This window comes from Zeugodacus cucurbitae, chromosome 2 (assembly GCF_028554725.1).
Source record: "Zeugodacus cucurbitae isolate PBARC_wt_2022May chromosome 2, idZeuCucr1.2, whole genome shotgun sequence".
NCBI lineage: Eukaryota > Metazoa > Arthropoda > Insecta > Diptera > Tephritidae > Zeugodacus > Zeugodacus cucurbitae.
In genome coordinates this window covers 26,023,018-26,041,804 of record NC_071667.1, presented here as the reverse complement: position 1 = coordinate 26,041,804, position 18,787 = coordinate 26,023,018, and the positions used below count along the sequence as shown (strand labels likewise).

The following is an 18,787-nucleotide window of genomic DNA, read 5'->3' as shown; positions in this document are numbered from 1 at the left end:
GTTATTTACGGTACTCAATGTAACAAATTTGATTGTTCGTTATAAGCGGTTTTCGTTAAAACGAATATTCGTTATTTCGGAAAACTACTGTATTTATTGCTGTCATAAGATCAACTCTTTTACGTATCCTGCTAAAGTAGGCTAATTTTTTGCCAATTTTTTTACAAATATACTCTATATGATCATTGAATTTCATTTCATTGTCTATAATAATACCCAGATATTTAATGTTTTTAATTTTCTCAATACATTTATCATTCATTGTTAAATCAAAAGTCCCTCTGAAACTTATTTCCATAAATTTTGTTTTACTCTCATTTTTATTTTGTTTTGTTTAAGTTTATTCATCTTTAACCATTTACAAACTTCATCAATATCATTTAGTATCTTATTCTTGGACTCCTCATGTTCGCCTTCTGCATATATTAGGGTATCATCAGCATATAGCGTTATCTTACATGCTTTTATTACCGATTCTATGTCATTTATATATAATATGAATAGTATCGGTCTTAAAATTGATCCCTGTGGTATTCCTTTCTCGACAGTACCCCACTGTGATATTTTATTTTTGTTCATTGACATCTATTTTCCAAATACGACTTAAACCAGTTTAGTTCGATTCCTTGAATCCCGTAGTTATACATCTTATTTATAAGTATATTTCTATCTATGGTTTCAAATGCCCTTTTAAAATCCCGAAAAACTGCAATAATTTTATTATTTGTTCCCTTTGTTTTCCATTCATCTACGATATAATTTATCGCTGTTTCACATGAGTGATACTTGCGGAAACCCGATTGGAATTTTGAAAGAAGCATATTATCTTCAAGATATTCCATTAATTGTTTCGATTTCTAACAGTTTTTCAATTGTTTTTAATGTATTAATTGGTCTAAATTCTTCTACTTTTTTTGTGTTACGTACTTTTTGAATTAGAGTTATCATGGAATCTTTTAGCGATTGTGGGAAGACCCCTTCTACTAACGATTTATTGATTATTTTTAAGATATTATATCCAAATTTTTCCCAATTATCTAAAATCATGTCTCTATTTATTTTATCAAAATCTGGTTTATTTTTCAGACTTTTACATATTTTACACAGTTCCCCATTTGTTATTTTCCTGAATTTAAATCTGCTGTTAATATCCCTAATTCGGTTTATATATTTTACTTTTTCAATTGTACTACTGATTTCATCAATACTGTTTATGAAATACTCATTAAATTTGCTTGATATCTTTTCACTGTCACTACATTCGACTCCCTGAAATATAACTGTATGTATTTCTAATCTTTCTTCACGTAATACTAATTCTTTGATTGTTTTCCACATTTGTTTTTGGCTTTGGCAATTTCGTATACTGCTCTTTATATAATTATTATTATTTTTTTTTTAATTTCTTTTTTGTATTTATTTCCAATTTTGGTATATATGTATTTCCCAACTATCATCTGTATTTTTTAAATTTTACTGTTTGGTACGCATTAATTTTTTCTGCTTTCAACAATTTTAGATTTCTACTGAACCATTTTTTGGTGTTACTATATTTATTTATTTTACATTTTGTATTACTTGCAATTATGTCTTTAAATGTCATTTCTAATTTATTTAAATTGTAATCGATGGAACGCCTTTCTTCATATTCAATATTTATTCTTTCTATGCTCTTTTTAAATATTGATTTATCATACCTGTAATAACAAATTTTTTTACTTCTTTGTGAAATTTTTGAAAATTTGTTTGTTTTTCTTGGAATTTCTATTTTAATTGTTTCATGATCCGATATTTTTAAATTGATCAACTCTAGTAATTAAGCAGTATTTATTTGATATAACATAATCAATAATTATTCGTGAATGGTTTGTTATTCTAGTGTGTTCTTGCATGTTTTGCGTTAGGCCATTATCATTTAAATTACTTTGAATTTGATTCTTATAAAATTCCTCACTATTCCAGTCTATGCTGAAATCTCCTAGTATTATTATACTATTTTCCGTTAGTTCTTCCACATTTTCTTTAAAGAATTCGCAAAATTCGGATTTTGAACTAGTTTGTGATCTATATAATACGATTACAATTATCATATTGTCTCCATCATTACATACACATGTTAACCACCAAATTTTAGATATAAGAATTTTTTCGGATGTTTTTACAACTTTCCAATTTTTATTAGCATAAAATGTAACTCCTCCGGTTCTAGAAGAGTTTGACATATGTACAGTTAAATGTGTTATAATTTTCAAGAAAAATTTCATTATCAAAGTTAAGTTCATTAAAATGTGTTTCAGTTAGCGCAATGAAGTCAAAGTCATTGTTTTCTGCAATAATTTGAAATTGAGTAAAATTTTTAATCAGACCTTGTATATTTGTATATATTCCTGTTACATACTTTTGTTGCTAATATCCAATTTTCTTTTTATTAATTTCAATTTTATTCAAATATACATGGGCATGTTTTACTAGTTGTTCATGATTAATATCTAGTTCTAATTTTAATCTATCATTTATTCTTATACAGTTTATACATTTTTTTATATTTTCTTCCATACATGTTTTAGTTTGATGTTTCCCGTGACATTTCAAGCAGCTTTCTTCGTTTCTGCAATCACCAGCTTTATGGTTGAACCCGTTGCATTTATAGCACCTCATCACATCGACTGCATCCAGCACTCGGCATCTTTCCCATCCTTTATTCAGCTTTTCTGCTTCCATAACTTTTGTAAATGTGTCCTCGTCTGTTTCTACTATTGCATTGTAATACGTTTTGTTCTCTCGTTTTATTTCGAAAGCATTTATTAACTTTAAGTTTGAATGTTCTAATATGCCATTTTGTTTTTTAATTTTTTCAATGATTGTGTCCTCTGCGTGTACAAAATTCATATTATAAACACGGAATTTAGGAAGAAATTTTGAATAATTTGTAGTGCCTTGTTTCTGATTAAAAAAGAGATATCTTAAAACATGGAGAGTTTTTGAGTCTAGTAAGTTTATGTAATTATTTACTTTGTTAAATTAAAAAGAAAAAAAATTAATAAATACATATATAAATTTTATTAAACATATTTTGCAAACAACTATAACTATTTCATTTAAAAAGCACTTTTCAATGTTTTTCAAATCTTTTTTTTTTTTTGCTTAAATATCCCTTTTCTGAACACTTCCTACGTGTAAATGAAATACTAGGAAATTTATGCCACCTGATAACTTTGACACTTCATTCACAGTTGTCATTGCAAAACTTCGTCGTTGAATTGGTTGTTTTTGGTGGTTTTCGCCGTGCCGACCTTATTAGAATATTTTGTTTTTCGTCTTTTAATATACATTTCAAATAGTGCAATATAAAAGTAATAATACAAAAAACGCTGTGTAATCGATAGTTTATATAAGTTGGCAAACGTAAAGCTTAAGTAATGCGGAAAAGAGCACCATCGTCGTTGGGTGCTTCACACGTTGCTCCTTCACCTATTCCTAATTATCATCATACGTTTCTCTGCTCACCTAACCATTTCCATAGTGCTTCGTGTACGCTTCGCTTTTGCAACATATAATTGTGCGTGTGAGATTTTTATTTTGTTTTTGTTTTTCTGACCACAGTCGCCCCTTAATTTATCGGTGGTGGTCATTGCGGCGTTGTCGCATATATAATATGGGCATTCAAAAAGATTTGAATGTCATCAAGAAGTGCCGCAAATCATTACTTCAACTTACGATGATCACCTCAATTGTTGCTGCTGCCACTATGACAAATATTTTAGGAAGTGTTGGAGCCGATAATCCAGTTCCCATAAATGAACCGACTTTAGAACTTAATCGCCGTGCTGCAGCAATTCCCTACTGTGACGATGATAATACAGATCACACTATCGGACGAAGGTAAGCCGCCTATTCAGTGCAGAAAATTGTGTAAAATTTAGAACAACTGTTGTGCGTTGTTGTTATCCCCTGCTATATCACATAGCAGCATTTATTCTGATAATTCGAAAATGTTCTAGAAATATCTATAAATGCACATGACGATATGCAGGCAATTTTTATGAACTTCATCGTTTGATATACATTATATATATTGTTAGATTTTAGAAAAACTTCTGATAATCTATAAGGTATTCGAAATCTCCATTAGACACGTTTTGTTAACGTTATTTTATTAATAATATTTTCAAATATATTCCTACAATTCATATTTATTAGAAATTTAATAATATTTTGTTATAAAATGTGAACAAAAGTTTAATTTTAACAAAAAAAATTAAAATTAAAAAACATGTTTCATATTATCATTATTATTAACTAAATTGTGTTAGTTAATCCAGCTGACTTAGTGAAAAGTGTGTTATGCATGTGAATACTATAACAACACACACCATACATATTTATATACGTATGAATGAATGTATATAACATAATTTCACCAGCAACATTAGTTTGGGTCAGTCAGACCTATATAAATTTTTATTATGCGGACATTTCGTTGAATTTTATGTTTTTCGAAATTTAAACATATTTTATTTATTATATTGCTTTTGGCGTTTGGTTGAGTTTAAATAAACAGCTGACCAGCCTACAGCGTTCATCCACACACACATGTTTGTTGCAATACCAGAAGTGCACCTTCTTAATACGGAACTTGCGTCTGCGCTCTTTCAGCAAAACCAGAATGTTTGGAGATGATGTGGTCTTTTGTAATTTGAAGGTTTATTTACGAAACAGCCGAGAGAAATGGAGAGCAATGCTACTGTTTATACAGAGCAATCAACAATGCGCGTACAAACTTTTGCCGGCTTTCATTTGGGCATACAGAAAAAAGGGGCAGGTTTTTGGCGCGCTTTCGGGACAATATGTGTTACCTATTAAGATGAGTCATAAACGTTTATACTGTGATTACTGATATCAAGCAACAAAAATGATACAGATGTTGCTGATGCAATTTCAGATAGCTAGGAGTACCACTTGCAGATGCAAAATATAAGAGTATACAGAGCATTTCAGCTAAGAGACTGTTTTGGTTTTGTTTGAAGTAAAAGCAAACATTTATGTTTAAAAGCACTGTAATGACAATTGAGACATGCAAACAGGTGCCCTTGAAATACGCATACAATGTAATAGTAATCCGTGTATAATTGATAAAAAAAATTCTTTCTTTAAGTTACTTAAATATTAGCATATACTAAAGCTCAACACAGTTTAAAAAAACCGCACGAAATACTGATAGCAAAGCGCATTGTACTATTTGCAAACGTAAATTGTTTCTATGACTCATGCACTAATTACATTTAACACAACTAACAAAAGATAAACATACTGAAAATACAAGATTATTATTGGCATAATCGAAACTGTAAAAATTCAAACAGTGCAAGTGCAAAAGCAAATATTTGCGAATTTGTTGCGCTAATAATTATTTTAAACATTACAAAAGCAAATAGTGGAGTAATTGTTATATTATTCAGTGCCTTACTTCATATGTAAATACATCAGATAGATTATAAATACTTACGAATTACTACTTATACTTATTTATAATATCTATATTGTTAGAACTTTGTACCAAGTTTCTTTTTATACTCTCGCAACAAATGTTGCTAAAGAGAGTACAGTAAACTCTCTAAAAGTAAATCGATTGGTATTTTGGGTAATTTACTTTTTCGAATAATTTACTTTTCCAAATATATACATAAATTATCTGTTTTTATAATATTAAATGCATTTTTAAACTTAAAAAATTCATTCATTTATTTGCTTCAATAAAACATATGGATTTACATGAAAAACATATTTACATTTACATACATACATATGTATTTACTATGAAGAGAAAAAATCTTGAATATTATTTTGTTTTTTTTTTCTTTGCAATATATTTTCTGGCCATTTTTGTACGACAATTCAAAAAGTCTGACACCTGATTTGCATCGTTTTCATTTTTAAACCAGTGGATCAAGTAGGAGAGTTTATTTACTAAAAAGACGCAATAAACAAGAGAGTAAGTGTTTTTGCAACATCGTAAAAAACGCTGCTTGCTGCATTTTGAATTTTTTATCACACTCACTGAAAAGTAAATTCAAAAATTTAATTTTTCGAGGTGCATGTGTAATCTTAAAGGTGATTAACTTTTCCGCGATTATTTACTTTCTGAGAATTTACTTTTCGAGAGTATACTGTATTATAGTTTTGTTCACATAACGGTTGTTTGTAACACCCAAAACTAAACGAGTAAGATATAGGGTTATATATACCAAAGTGATCAGGGTGAAGAGTGGAGTTCAAATCCGAATGTCTGTCTGTCCGTCCGTCTGAGCAAGCTGTAACTTGAGTAAAAATTAAGATATCTTGATGAAACTTGGCACACTTAATTCTTGGCACCATAGGAAGGTTGCTTTCGAAAATGAGCAAAATCGGACCACTGCCACGCCCACAAAATGGCAAAAACCGAAAACACATAAAGTGCCATAACTAAGCCATAAATAAAGCTATGGAAATAAAATTTGGTATGAAAGATCGCACTAGGAAGGGGCATCTCGGAAACCAAAAGAGCTATATAAACCAAACTCCCTGCAGTCGTTTTTTTTAGCCATTTCTTAATACAGTCCAAAAATGAAAGAAATCGGATAATAACCACGCCCACCTCCCATACAAAGGTTAGGTTGTAAATTGCTAAAAGTGGGTTAACTCACTAACGAAAAACGTCAGAAACACTAAATTTTACTTAAGAAATGGCAGATGGAAGCTGCACTCAGATTTTTTTACAAAATGGAAAATGGGCGTCGCATCGTCCACTTATGGGTCAAAAACCATATCCCAGGAATTACTCGACCGATTTCAATGAAACTTGGTTTGTAATAGTTTCCTTACCTCCCAATAATATGGTGTGAAAATTGGCCAAATCTATATACCACTTCCTATATACCAGAACTTTGAAGACGATCTGAATCGTTTACTTAACAATATATAAAGTAAGCACTAGTGAAGATATCGGTGCAGAACTTTGCACAAATACTATGTTTATAGTGTGGCAGCCCCATTCTAAAAATCGCCGAAATCGGACCATATGTTTTTAAGGCCCCATATATCGAATACGAGGACCTCGGTGCTTCTAACCTAATATTATGGTTTCCAACTTTCAATGGTCTTTATACAATATATATGACGAATATGTGGGTCAAATTGTGTATTATATAATATAAATAAATTGCGAGAACATAAAATGTTCGGTTACACCCGACTTAGCCCTTCCTTACTTGTTTAATTTCGAATTACTTTTGTGAGGCGAGTTTTGTATGTACATATTGACTTACAAATTTGTTTGGAGATTTGCACTCACAGTATCTAATAAATCAGTAGGTGTGCTATAATTTTATTAATTTGATAAAAACATGGATATAAAAATAAAAAAAGATAAAACCTTATCGTAATTGACGGAAATCAGCTTATTAATACATACAGATTGACCTACAAATATATTAGCATATAGCGGCTACGCTGGCTAGGTCATGTTGTCCGAATGGACGAAAACACTCCAGCCCTGAAAGTGTTCGATGCAGTACCCGCCGGAGGAAGCCGAGGAAGGGGAAGGCCTCCGCTCCGTTGGAGGGACCAGGTGGAGAGCGACCTGGTTACACTTGGGATCTCCAACTGGCGCCGAACTGCGAAGGAAAGAGAGAGATGGCGCACTATCGTCGATTCGGCTATAACCGGCTAAACGGTTGCAACGCCAATCACATACATACATACATATAGTGTTGTGCAAAATAATGGCAATGCCAGATATTTTGAATATTCGATTCAAATGTTTGTGTGTTCACAAAAAGTTTTTTTAGATTGTAAATATCTAAATGTCAATAGATATTTACACTCTACTCTTGCATGGTAAGGTTATGTTGGATTGTAGGCGAGTTTGTTATCTTTGCTGGCATTAATTTAACAATTGCTATAATGTGAACATTAATTTGTGGCGAACCGATAAGCGTAATTAAACAAACAACAAAACGAATAAGAAAATTAAATATGAAGGAGTAAACACGAAAAATTCATAAATAAATACATAGTATATGTATATGTAAATGCGTTGTGCTTGTGGCTTTTGTTTTTATACGCGCTCTTTTCTATTTTCTGTTTTTTGTTTTGTTTTGCTTTTTATCCATTTTCGTGTTGTGATGAATAACAACAAGTGGCGAATATCAGAGTATCATTTGAAATTAATTATTTAATCTATTTTGATAAATATAAACACACATTCATATGCGCCGCTTTCATTTCAGACTTTTGTATATAACAACACTAGACGGTCGATTGTCGGCGCTTGACGTCAGCAATGGTGGTAAATTACGTTGGAGCGTGCCAACCGGTCCCGGACCGCTCATATCGTCTAGTATACATCGTCTGGAATTGACAAATAATGGACAATTCGTGCGTATGATACCTTCCTTGAGTGGAGGCATTTATAAATTCGATGGCGACTCCATTGATCCCATACCGATAACCACCGAAAATTTGCTGAGCTCATCGGCGAAATTCTCCGATGATCTGGTCATTTCGGGTGGCAAGGAGACACGTACATATGGTGTATCCATACGTACGGGCCAGCTTTTGTACGAGTGTTCCATGAATGGCTGCATTAATTCGACAGATGTAAGAGATCCCACAACTGGCAGCGATCAAAATGGTAATACAATTGGTAGCGATGGTGCGAAAATGGAACACAATCCACTAATTGATGATGTGATTGTGGTGCGCCGACAGACACAAACTGTGCGCGCCGTGGAATCGCGCACCGGTATCGAACGTTGGAATTTCAGTGTGGGACAACACGAGTTGAATATGATTAAACCGGCGGAATGTCATGATCGTCCCTACAGCGACATGGACATGGCCATGCTGGATTTGGATATAAAGGTGGTGGTGCCGGAAGGTGTAATTTGCGCCTTCAGCAAGACAAATCCGAATGCAATGCTGTGGAAATATAAGGTTAGTATTTCAGTTAAGACAGTAACCAACTGTAAAATTATTTCAATATAAATTAATTTATAATTTTAAAACTGTTTGTAGTTTGATCATCCCATCGTGAGCGGTTGGAAGATGGGCGCAGATGATGATTTGGAAACAATCGATTTGTTTAGCTCCGCTCAGTGGATATGGGACCATGCAGATAACATATTCGATCCACCCGTACCCTCGATGAGCCCCTCGATTTACCTGGGCATGTATGATAAACAATTGTATATACAGGTATTTGAAATTCGATTGCATACTTTCTCTTTCTGCTACTAATATTTCCTTTAACTCAGGAATCAGTTACTTTGCGTCGTGAGATCGACGATCAGTCAAATTTATACGCACATCTAACAACCGACTCCCCGATGTCGATAATACCTTGGCGTCCCATACCAGCTAGCAGTAATTCATTGGCATTAATAAGGAATGCGAAGGCACTAACAGACGGCAATTCGCTGGAAACGTCAAATGACGCTACCATACTGCCGACCATAAATGAAGCTATACAGGGCAATGAATTAGTGCCTTATAATGAGGAAATGTTCGCGGTGTCAGCACAGTCTGTACTTAATGCCTCTGAGTTTGTGAATGGGAACGGTTTCTATTTATATTCTCGTGAGGATGTGAATCGAAATGAAAATCCACGCTGCATAACGGACGATCAAGACGAAACCGAAGATGAAGAAGATGACGCAGATGTAGATGATAATGAGGATGGTGATGATATTGGCAATGCTGTGAATCACACCAATCGTTCCGTTAGCGATGATTTGGGTTTTAGTCTTGACGATATCGATGCACCCGTCAAGGTAGTCATACTGTCACTATGGTTTTGGTGGAAGGAAGTGGTTGTCATCGCATTGACCACGGCAGTATTGGTGAATCTATTTCTGGGACAACGTCAGCGTCAAGAAGTTTTGGTAATTGAACGTCATGTGCCAGTACCCACCGCTTATGAGGCAACCGAACAGTCCACTGTAGCGCTATTGGGACCCACAAATGTCGCAGTGAATGGTATTACGAATGTTTCGGCCAATGTGTACCGTTCACTTTCGGAGTCTACCACTTGTTCGGGTGAGCACTTCAATTCGCGCTTCCTGAGTGATTTCGATTTGATGCGCTGTTTGGGGCGCGGCGGTTTCGGTGTTGTCTTCGAAGCGAAAAACAAATTGGATGACTGCAAATACGCTGTAAAGCGTATAACCTTGCCAAATAAGAAGGAATCACGCGAACGTGTCATGCGCGAGGTGAAGACCTTAGCCAATTGCGAACATCAAAATATCGTACGCTACTTTCAGGTTAGTTTCATGTGCAATAGGTTTACCTGAATGTTAGTTGCTTAAAACGATCTTTTGCTTCACAGGCTTGGGTTGAAACACCACCGCCTGGCTGGCAGGAGGAAGAGGACAGTAAGTGGTTGGCACACGAGATGTCCATGTCTATACAAATTGAGACGCCCGATGGCACAACACTGCCTTCCTTCGAGAATGCATCAGCGCCGCATAACCCACCGCGACGTCAGCTGCAGGTGGAGCGCAAACGTCAATTGCTCTCTTGGATGTCTAGTCTGAATAATACGGACTGTGGCTCCGAACATGAACATGACAATTGCATTATAGAAGATGATGACGACGATGATTCGTGCATTGTCTTTCGCTCAGAGTCACAATCGCTGGCAATGAAGTGTCGCGATGAAGAGAGCGAGAGCGACAGCGAAGAAGAAAGTAAGACGAATAGTACTAAAAAGGATAAGCAAGTGAATGGCAAGAAGTTGCATACCAATTCCATATCCATTGACATTCACTCCAATTCCTTTGATATGAGTTTGCCGAAAAATGGCAAGAGTATCGATTACTCACAACTCTCCGACTCCTTTCAAATTGAGTTTGTGCGTTCGGCGAATGGTGACGAAACTAATGAGGATAGCGGTTGTGCTGGCCAGACAAATGGCGACGTCTGGACTTCCAAAGATCTGGAACGTTCTTTAAATGAAGACAACAACAAAACTAACTCTAAAAGCAAAAAACGTCCCGATTCCTTGGAGCTTGGTAAAGTTGCCATAAATATGGAGCATAGCAATAATAGTAAAGCACTACTGCCGGCCGCGGCATTGCTGCAGACCACACCGAAGCCGCAGCAAAATAAAGTCTATCTGTACATACAGATGCAGCTGTGCCGAAAAGAGAGTCTACGCGATTGGCTGCGCGAAAATCGCTGTGAGTCACGGCAAAGTCATATTGCCAGCATTTTCCATCAAATTGTCGACGCGGTCGACTATGTGCATTTAAAGGGTCTCATACATCGTGATCTCAAGCCCAGCAATATATTCTTCTCACAAGATGGCCAAATAAAAATCGGTGATTTTGGTCTCGTCACCGACATGTCGGACATACCGAATATGGTGACCAAGTGTGGCGACACCACCGGTCTGCCATCGTGTGCTCGTCACACACAACAAGTCGGCACACATCTGTATATGTCACCCGAACAACTGCGTGGCCAACACTACGACTTTAAGGTGGACATCTATTCGTTGGGCTTAATCTTCTTCGAATTGCTCGTGTACTTCAGCACCGAAATGGAGCGCATAAAAACGTTGCGCAATCTCAGAGATGGCAGCTATCCACAAGAGTTTCCACATGACTACCCCAAGGAACACGAGCTGCTGCAATTGATGTTGTCCAAACAACCCGGCGAGCGTCCGGCGACAACAGAGTTGAAAATTAAATTACTCGATATACTTAAATGGCCAGACTTCACTGTGGCTGACGGCGATCCTGTGGCTATGGTGGCGGCGGCGGCGCGTCGTTTTAGCCGCAGTCGTACATTTAGCAGCAGTAATGCGTGAAAACGTCTTACATACATACATACACATAACTCGATTGTCCGTAGAGTTAATTAATTTCTAAGCTAATTTAAGCGATAAACGTCTAATTGTATTGCGTTATATACAGAAGGGTTTACAAAGCTCGCCATCAATCACAATGAAATTGTAGCTTTAATGCAAATTTATGAAATTCGATATTGTAGTTACATTCAAAAAGACTTTTAACTATTACTTATCTATACAATTATATACACACACCTACATATGTACGCGTGTGTGTATATGGCTGTGTAAACCTTTTTTTAAATTGGTAAATGAATTGGAAATGCTTGTAAACCGTGTTGGTGTCATGAACTTCCATGCATATGCGCTGCCTATATGTACATGTAATCGTGCTATTTAAATCTGTAGTTAGCTAGTTTAGTGATTTCTTATTATTTTTTTCTTCAAAATGTTACGTCATCGACTTCTACATTTATAAGTTAAAAACGGCGAGTAAGCAACTTAACGCTAGGCCATAAATCCATCCTCAAATAAATACTTAAAATACTGCAAGTATTACTAATTCCATGATTGTCGTTTCTTCAATAATTAATTCAATTGTTCACTATACTTTCCATAAAAAAATGAAATTTTTTTCAAATATCTACGAACATAAGTTTATTAATTTATTTTCTTATTGTCTTCATCTACTAACATTTCTTTTATAAATGCTTTTGACTTCTGCCTCTCCAGGCGAAATAGTAATTTAAGCACACACCATACATACACACATACCTATGTAGTTAGTAGTATTTTGACTACCGTGTATATTTCATAAATAGATAACATTAATAAAAAATATAGTTAAATAAGTAACACTGTTGTTTGTATTCGAGATCGATTATACACCATTCATCATGGTTGGTAGCGTGTTACGTGAGTATCAGTAATCCACGAAAGTTCAAATCCAAAAAAAAACTAACGGAAGACCCTGGATAATGTCCTGCCTGCAATGAGTCCATGCACAATACTAGTCACCTCTTTGCATGCCCAATAAACCCAACTTATCTTTGGTCCGACCCTGTCGAAACAGCACGTTTCCTGGGCATACCGTTAGATGACCTCGATGACGACCGTTCCGTTTCAGCAGGGCTGGATAATCGTTAAAACAACAACAACAGAAGTCCTTGGAGCGTTAAGAATTCAACCAACTACAATATCCTGAACGTCCAGCTCTTCTCCGTTATGGACCTCTCTCGGTAGTTGCTGTGCACATTAGCCGCTAAAATGAAAATCAGCTTTGCTATTAGAGTCGAACCAAAATCCGTGTCTAGTTTGAGACATAAGTTTGCATCCTTTAGTCGAATAATCTAGGGTTCTATCAATGTTTAGTTGTTACCCAAACCTGCCTGAACCGGCAATGCTAAATTAATTGTCATCGAAGTCATCTAACGGAAGATCCAGGAAACGAGCAGTTTCGACAATGTCGGACCAGAGGGAAATGGGTCTTAAATGAGTGAGGCAGGGATCTTTGAATGCAGGACACATATTGGTCCGGGTTCAGTCTGGATAACTAGGAGTTTAACTGGCTACAATATCCCGAACGAAGTTTCGCGAGGCAACTCGTGCTCTGTGTCTGCGCTGGGTGGTGTTTTATATTCAAGTACGCTTTCACTTGGAGGAAGTCGATGAAGGTATTAATGGCTCCTCTGTGAATGGCGTTCAGTGCTTGCCGAAAGTCCAGTCAGTATAGTTCTGTAAGTCGTAGACGTATTTCGTACAGCGTTCTTCACAGCCGAAATTTTAATGTCATCGCCAGAAATGTTAAGGTCTAAGTTTTTTTAACCTGGGCTGAGTCATACTCATTAGTCTGTAAAGCGCGATTGCGGGAATCGCGTTTAACCTCAGTTCTGAACTTTTTGGACTAGTTAATAGATTTGATTGATTAAATTTATTGGAAAGATTTCTTTGTGGTAAGATAAGGCTGGTAGAGTATGAAGGGATAGAATCTAGAGACTTATGTAAAGATAACCGTCACAACGGGTGTGGTAAAAGACATGCCATATAAAAGATTAAAAGGGTTACTCAGTCGTTTCGTGACCGTCGGAGACCAATGAGCTTTCGAAAGAAGGTGTGATCTACACCAACAATCTGAAGAAAGCCAAAATTTTTTAGACGGGTTAAATACTAAGTGTTTAAAGGACCGGCTTCGTATTAATAGATGTATGTGTACTTGTACGTTGTATCTGGAATCGTGCTGCGTAAGACCCCACTTATCAAAGGGTTAATCTTAAATTAATTAAATATTAAATACAATGATCTCAATCAATGTATAGAGAATTATGAGAATGTAAATATATGCTTACAAGTGTTTTGTTTTTGTTTTTTTTTTTTTGTTTTCTTATACGTAAGCGCTAAACATAGATAGAGAGACGACACTGAGCTTCTCGCTATTTAAGGTCAAGTGCATTGATATTGCTATGTGCTAACATACATACATACAATAATTTCCTATTTTCAGAGTGATTCAATACTATGATTGCAATTTTTACATTAAAAAAGTCTTATCACTTTTTAATAAAAACAACAATTACAACGACAAAACAAAATAACAATACGTTGGGAAGAATTTCACGATTAGACAAATAATACAAATTTCGCATATTCGCGAAAATCAGTTCGACTTGCGAAAGCAACGCGGTATCATCGAAAGATGAATGAAACGCGCCCGCAACGGTTTATTATTCTATTGTGTCTATTTTTAGTCCAACAAGGCGGCCAAGGTCACACGACCGAACCGAAAGTACGCACGGGACCCGCAGTCTCGCGTCTTTATCGGCAACAGCTCACCCATATGCTCAACATACTCGACGAGGATGCAGATCCGTGTGAAGATTTCTTTGCGCACGCTTGCGGCTACTACAACGAAGTGCTGAGCGACGTCCAGCAGCTGAGTGCGGATAGCGCTGATGAGCCGATGACAGTGCCTCCATATTTATATAACCACGAAGATCGTATGCTTTTCTTTGAGCGCAATAAAGAGAATTTCGGCACGCCACCGGGACAGTTGCTTGCCACGCTCTATAGTTCCTGTAAGAAACGCGAAACGCTCAACAAGTTGTACGGTCGTGGACCGCTTTCGCAATGGCGCCGCATGTTACGCGAAGTTCCCTTCCTCGCAGAGAATGCGCGGCTCTACAAGTCGTGGCCATTGCTGCGGATTGAATGGGACGAATTGCTGACGCAACATGCTTATCTAGATTGGTTAAAGTTAGCCGCAGAGTTGGCGGCACATGGCGTTACGAGTTTCGTACGTATTTTCTTTGCTGAGGGCACAATCTTTATTGCGCCGGTTAGAGCACGTCAAGATGTGCGCTGCGAATCGTTGAAGAGTTGGCAAGCGCAGTTGTTGCCATTCCGTTACACCGGCGGCGAACAGGCGGCGCAAGTGATCGCTAGCGAATTGCGAGCTTTTTGTCGAGTGCTTATCGGTGAATTACCTTTTGATCCTGAATTGTATACTGATAACGGTGGGCGAAACGGCAGTTACGATGATTCAGCACATAATTCGTTTAGCTACGAGAAATATTTTAAATATTTTCATGGAAGTTTGCGTTTCAGCGAACAAGATGTGTGCACTGCTCATGAGATATATACCGACGAGCAGCGGCTAGAGAATATATCAGCGCTTATACGTTCAACACATCCAAGTGTGCTCTTCAATTTCGTGCTTTGGCAGGCCTATGTAAAGCTAAGTTATGAAGACTGCTTTCTGTTGACTGAAGAGTTTGAACCGCTGCTGTTGTCCGAGTACTGGAATTGGGATGTGTTTAATACGAATTTCAGTCGCAAAGTCGCGTTAGCCACTTATCTTTATCACACAACACGCTTTCAGGAGCAACGACGCGCTGTGCTCTTGGGCGAACAGTGGGATCGCTTTCTATATGCGAAGCTGCAGCGCAGCAATTTCAATTTACCACGCTTACTCTCCACATATGCAAAAACTGACTTGGACCCGGCAAATCTTACGGAAATTTATGCGATAGACAAGTTCGTCGAGGGAAATTTTTATGGCAATTTGGTTACTTTGCGTCGTCGCCAACTGCGAAATACATTTTTCACCGCCTACATCGACCCCGAAGACTACAATCATCCCATTTATTTTCTGCGACATTTCCTGCATTTCACCATTTTGACCTTGCAACGCCCGTTGTTCCATTATTTCGCCACAATGGGTTTCGATTTGTGGCATAAATCTGATTTACTATACAATTCAGACGGATACTACACGTCCATGTATTGCTTGGAAAGACAATCGTTATTGCACTACGAAGATGCGCCGATATTTCAACTGCTGGGCGAATCACAAGTTGCCGATATTTTTCGGTTTTATCGCGCTTTCATCGAGTCTTTAAGGGATTACGATTTCTGGTTGGAGGGTGAGTCTTTCGCATTCGCGGAGGATTTTGTGTTGGAACATTTTCAATTGACTTCGAAACGCATTATGTTCTATGCCGTCGCGCAGTTGCATTGTGGACGAAACGATGAGTGGTTCAGCATACTGATCAATAGAAGCTTCATGAATATGCCACAATTCGCGACGGCTTTCGAGTGTGAGGCTGAAAGTCCAATGAACCCGCTGGTAAAATGCATGATCAATCACTGCGATTAATGGCGGCGTATGGATGAAGGATAGATAAATAATTTATTTAATTTAAGTATATATATATATCAGTGTAGGTTTATATAATATAGTATATAACTAAAATAGAATTCAAATAAAAATTGTGCAGAGTTCTACATCACTCATTTAACGCTTTGTTTTATTGGCGTCGAGCGCAAAGATGAAAATCACAAATTGTCTGTTTCTTCAAATGGTTAGCTCTAAACCCTACTGGTAAATGCTCGCCAATTAACTTCATAATTAAAAACATATTTTTTTGTTTTGTTTTGCAATTCTCCATTTTTATTATATCTCACTAATTTGCTTCACAATAGCTTTTATATAATGGTCAGTATTGTTTTTGTAATTCTTTTTTATCGTAATTTCTTAATCAACATTTGAAGCCTTCTAACTTATGGTTTATGTAACACTGGCTTGAACTTCGTGTTCTCTATTTATGATTTATGATTTATCATTTAATACTTATATATTTTGCTTTTTTGGTGTATGTGGTATAAACTTGTTTAGAAATACCTATTTATGCGAACTCGTTTATCACTAATTTATTTGATAGATTTTTATTATATTTAAATTTTTTTTAATTTGTCTGTATCTAATGCTTAAGTAATTTGTTAAATCATTAGTTTGTTGCATACTCGTGTCAAACTTTTGATTGCTGCGCAAATAACGGTTTTATTACCTATTGCAAATTTCATATATGTACATACACATACAGCTGTGTTCATAATAATAAGTTTGACTGGAAAAATTATATTTATAAAAGTGTCTTTGAAGGAATTTAGTACTCGTATTGTTTACCACAAACTTTTCATAAACTGTTCTCTTTTTCTCAACACTTTTTGACAAAAAACAGTTTGGCCGATTTTTAATCAAACACTGAATAGCGAGGCCCGGTATGATTGGCATTGGAAATAGAAGCCCTCTACTGTTTTATTGCTTATTTCAGTGTAGAGTTTTCTTATAAGAGACATCTGATAATATAGAATAATATTATAAAACAATAAGCCGGTCTATCTCTACATGTCTACAAACAGGGCTTGAGGTAAAATGAAATTTCTCTTCAGAAAGCAATCACGATAAATGATTTTTGAATCCAAAAGAGATTTTAACAATTTTAGATCTTAACAAAGACTGTGTTAAAACTAAACGACTACAACTCGGTATTTCAAGCTGAGATTGTCGGACTAAGGGAAGGCGCTTGGTGGGCCTGCCCTAAATAAACAGGTCCATCAACTTTTTTGTGGACAGCCAAGCCGCAATTAAGGCTATCTGCTGCGCCAACACGAAGTCTCAATGTGTCAGATCATGCAAAGAGGCAATAGACTAGCGGGAGAAAATTCAGTTAGAATTATCTGGGTACCCGGCCATATAGGTATAGAAGGAAACGAAAAGGCAGATGAGTTGGCTCGCTCAGGAGCAGCTGGGAATGCAGTTCCCTTAAACTGCTCCAGACCTTTCAGTTCTCTCAAGCGCTGCCTAAAGCATTGGATGCTAGGGAACATGTGCAACACGGGTCGTACCTGTACAGACCAAAAAACTTCTTACTTTAAACAAAAGAGAACTAAGCTGTATCACAGGGGTCATCACGGGACCCTTACCTTTAAGAGGCCACCTGCAGAGACTTGGCATCAGAATGGCAGTAGAATCAGCTGAATGCACGAAGATGACGAGACACTAGAGCATTATCTCTGCGAATGCCCGGCCTTCTGTCGGTTAAGAAGAGATACCTTTCAAGGCTCCCATTACTCTAATCTGAGAGAAATTGGGTAGCAATTGGGGCAGGGATGGAATAAACTCAGAAGCTTCGTTAAATCGACCGAGTTCTTCAGGTGACGCTTATCAGGGTACCTTCGGGGAGCACAATTGGCCTAATAATGGCCTAAGTGCGGCCGCTTGCGGTCAGGCTCTCTTCGCCTCCCTTTTCAACCAACCAACAAAGATTGCCAGATTGCTCTCAGAAAATAATGATCATTTACTGGAATAACAATTTCCAAGTTTTAAAATTTGAACTTATTATTTCTACAACATGTTATGATTTATATGGATTAGCTGGGTTTACGATCTAAAACATATTCAAAGCTCGGAACACAGGTTCAAGATTTGTTCCAAAAATAGAACTGATGAGAGAAGAAATAAATGATAATAGTATTAGTGGTATAAAAACTCTGATAAAAAGATAAAACATTTTACATTTATGTCAAGAACTTTTCAAGAAGAAAAGTAATTTGGTATAAACTCTGGAGAAAAGTGCGCTGGAGAGATCTGTTTTTTTTTTCTCAGAGTAAAGATAAAAT

General features: G+C 36.4%; 2 protein-coding genes across 2 annotated transcripts; both read left to right on the top strand.

Annotated features, from left to right (window-relative positions):
• The first annotated feature begins 3,216 nt into the window (after positions 1-3,216).
• Positions 3,217-12,470, top strand: LOC105213124 (eukaryotic translation initiation factor 2-alpha kinase). Its single transcript, XM_011185693.3, has 5 exons — positions 3,217-3,882; positions 8,268-8,973; positions 9,055-9,234; positions 9,294-10,298; positions 10,364-12,470. Exons 1-5 carry the CDS (start codon positions 3,656-3,658, stop codon positions 11,846-11,848), a joined length of 3,603 nt encoding a protein of 1,200 aa, XP_011183995.2. The 5' UTR covers positions 3,217-3,655; the 3' UTR covers positions 11,849-12,470.
• Positions 12,471-14,470: 2,000 nt separating this feature from the next.
• LOC105213125 (uncharacterized) lies at positions 14,471-16,622 on the top strand. Its single transcript, XM_011185694.3, has one exon. The coding sequence runs from the start codon at positions 14,523-14,525 to the stop codon at positions 16,479-16,481; it is 1,959 nt and encodes a 652-aa protein (XP_011183996.2). The 5' UTR covers positions 14,471-14,522; the 3' UTR covers positions 16,482-16,622.
• Positions 16,623-18,787: the final 2,165 nt, after the last annotated feature.

Bases quoted from the DNA above. Each gene is read 5' to 3' on its own strand.
- LOC105213124 (XM_011185693.3), top strand. From the start codon at position 3,656: ATGGGCATTCAAAAAGATTTGAATGTCATCAAGAAGTGCCGCAAATCA. The intron at 8,974-9,054 runs GTTAGTATTTCA...AACTGTTTGTAG, and splicing joins CAATGCTGTGGAAATATAAG to TTTGATCATCCCATCGTGAG. The intron at 9,235-9,293 runs GTATTTGAAATT...CCTTTAACTCAG, and splicing joins ATAAACAATTGTATATACAG to GAATCAGTTACTTTGCGTCG.
- LOC105213125 (XM_011185694.3), top strand. From the start codon at position 14,523: ATGAATGAAACGCGCCCGCAACGGTTTATTATTCTATTGTGTCTATTT.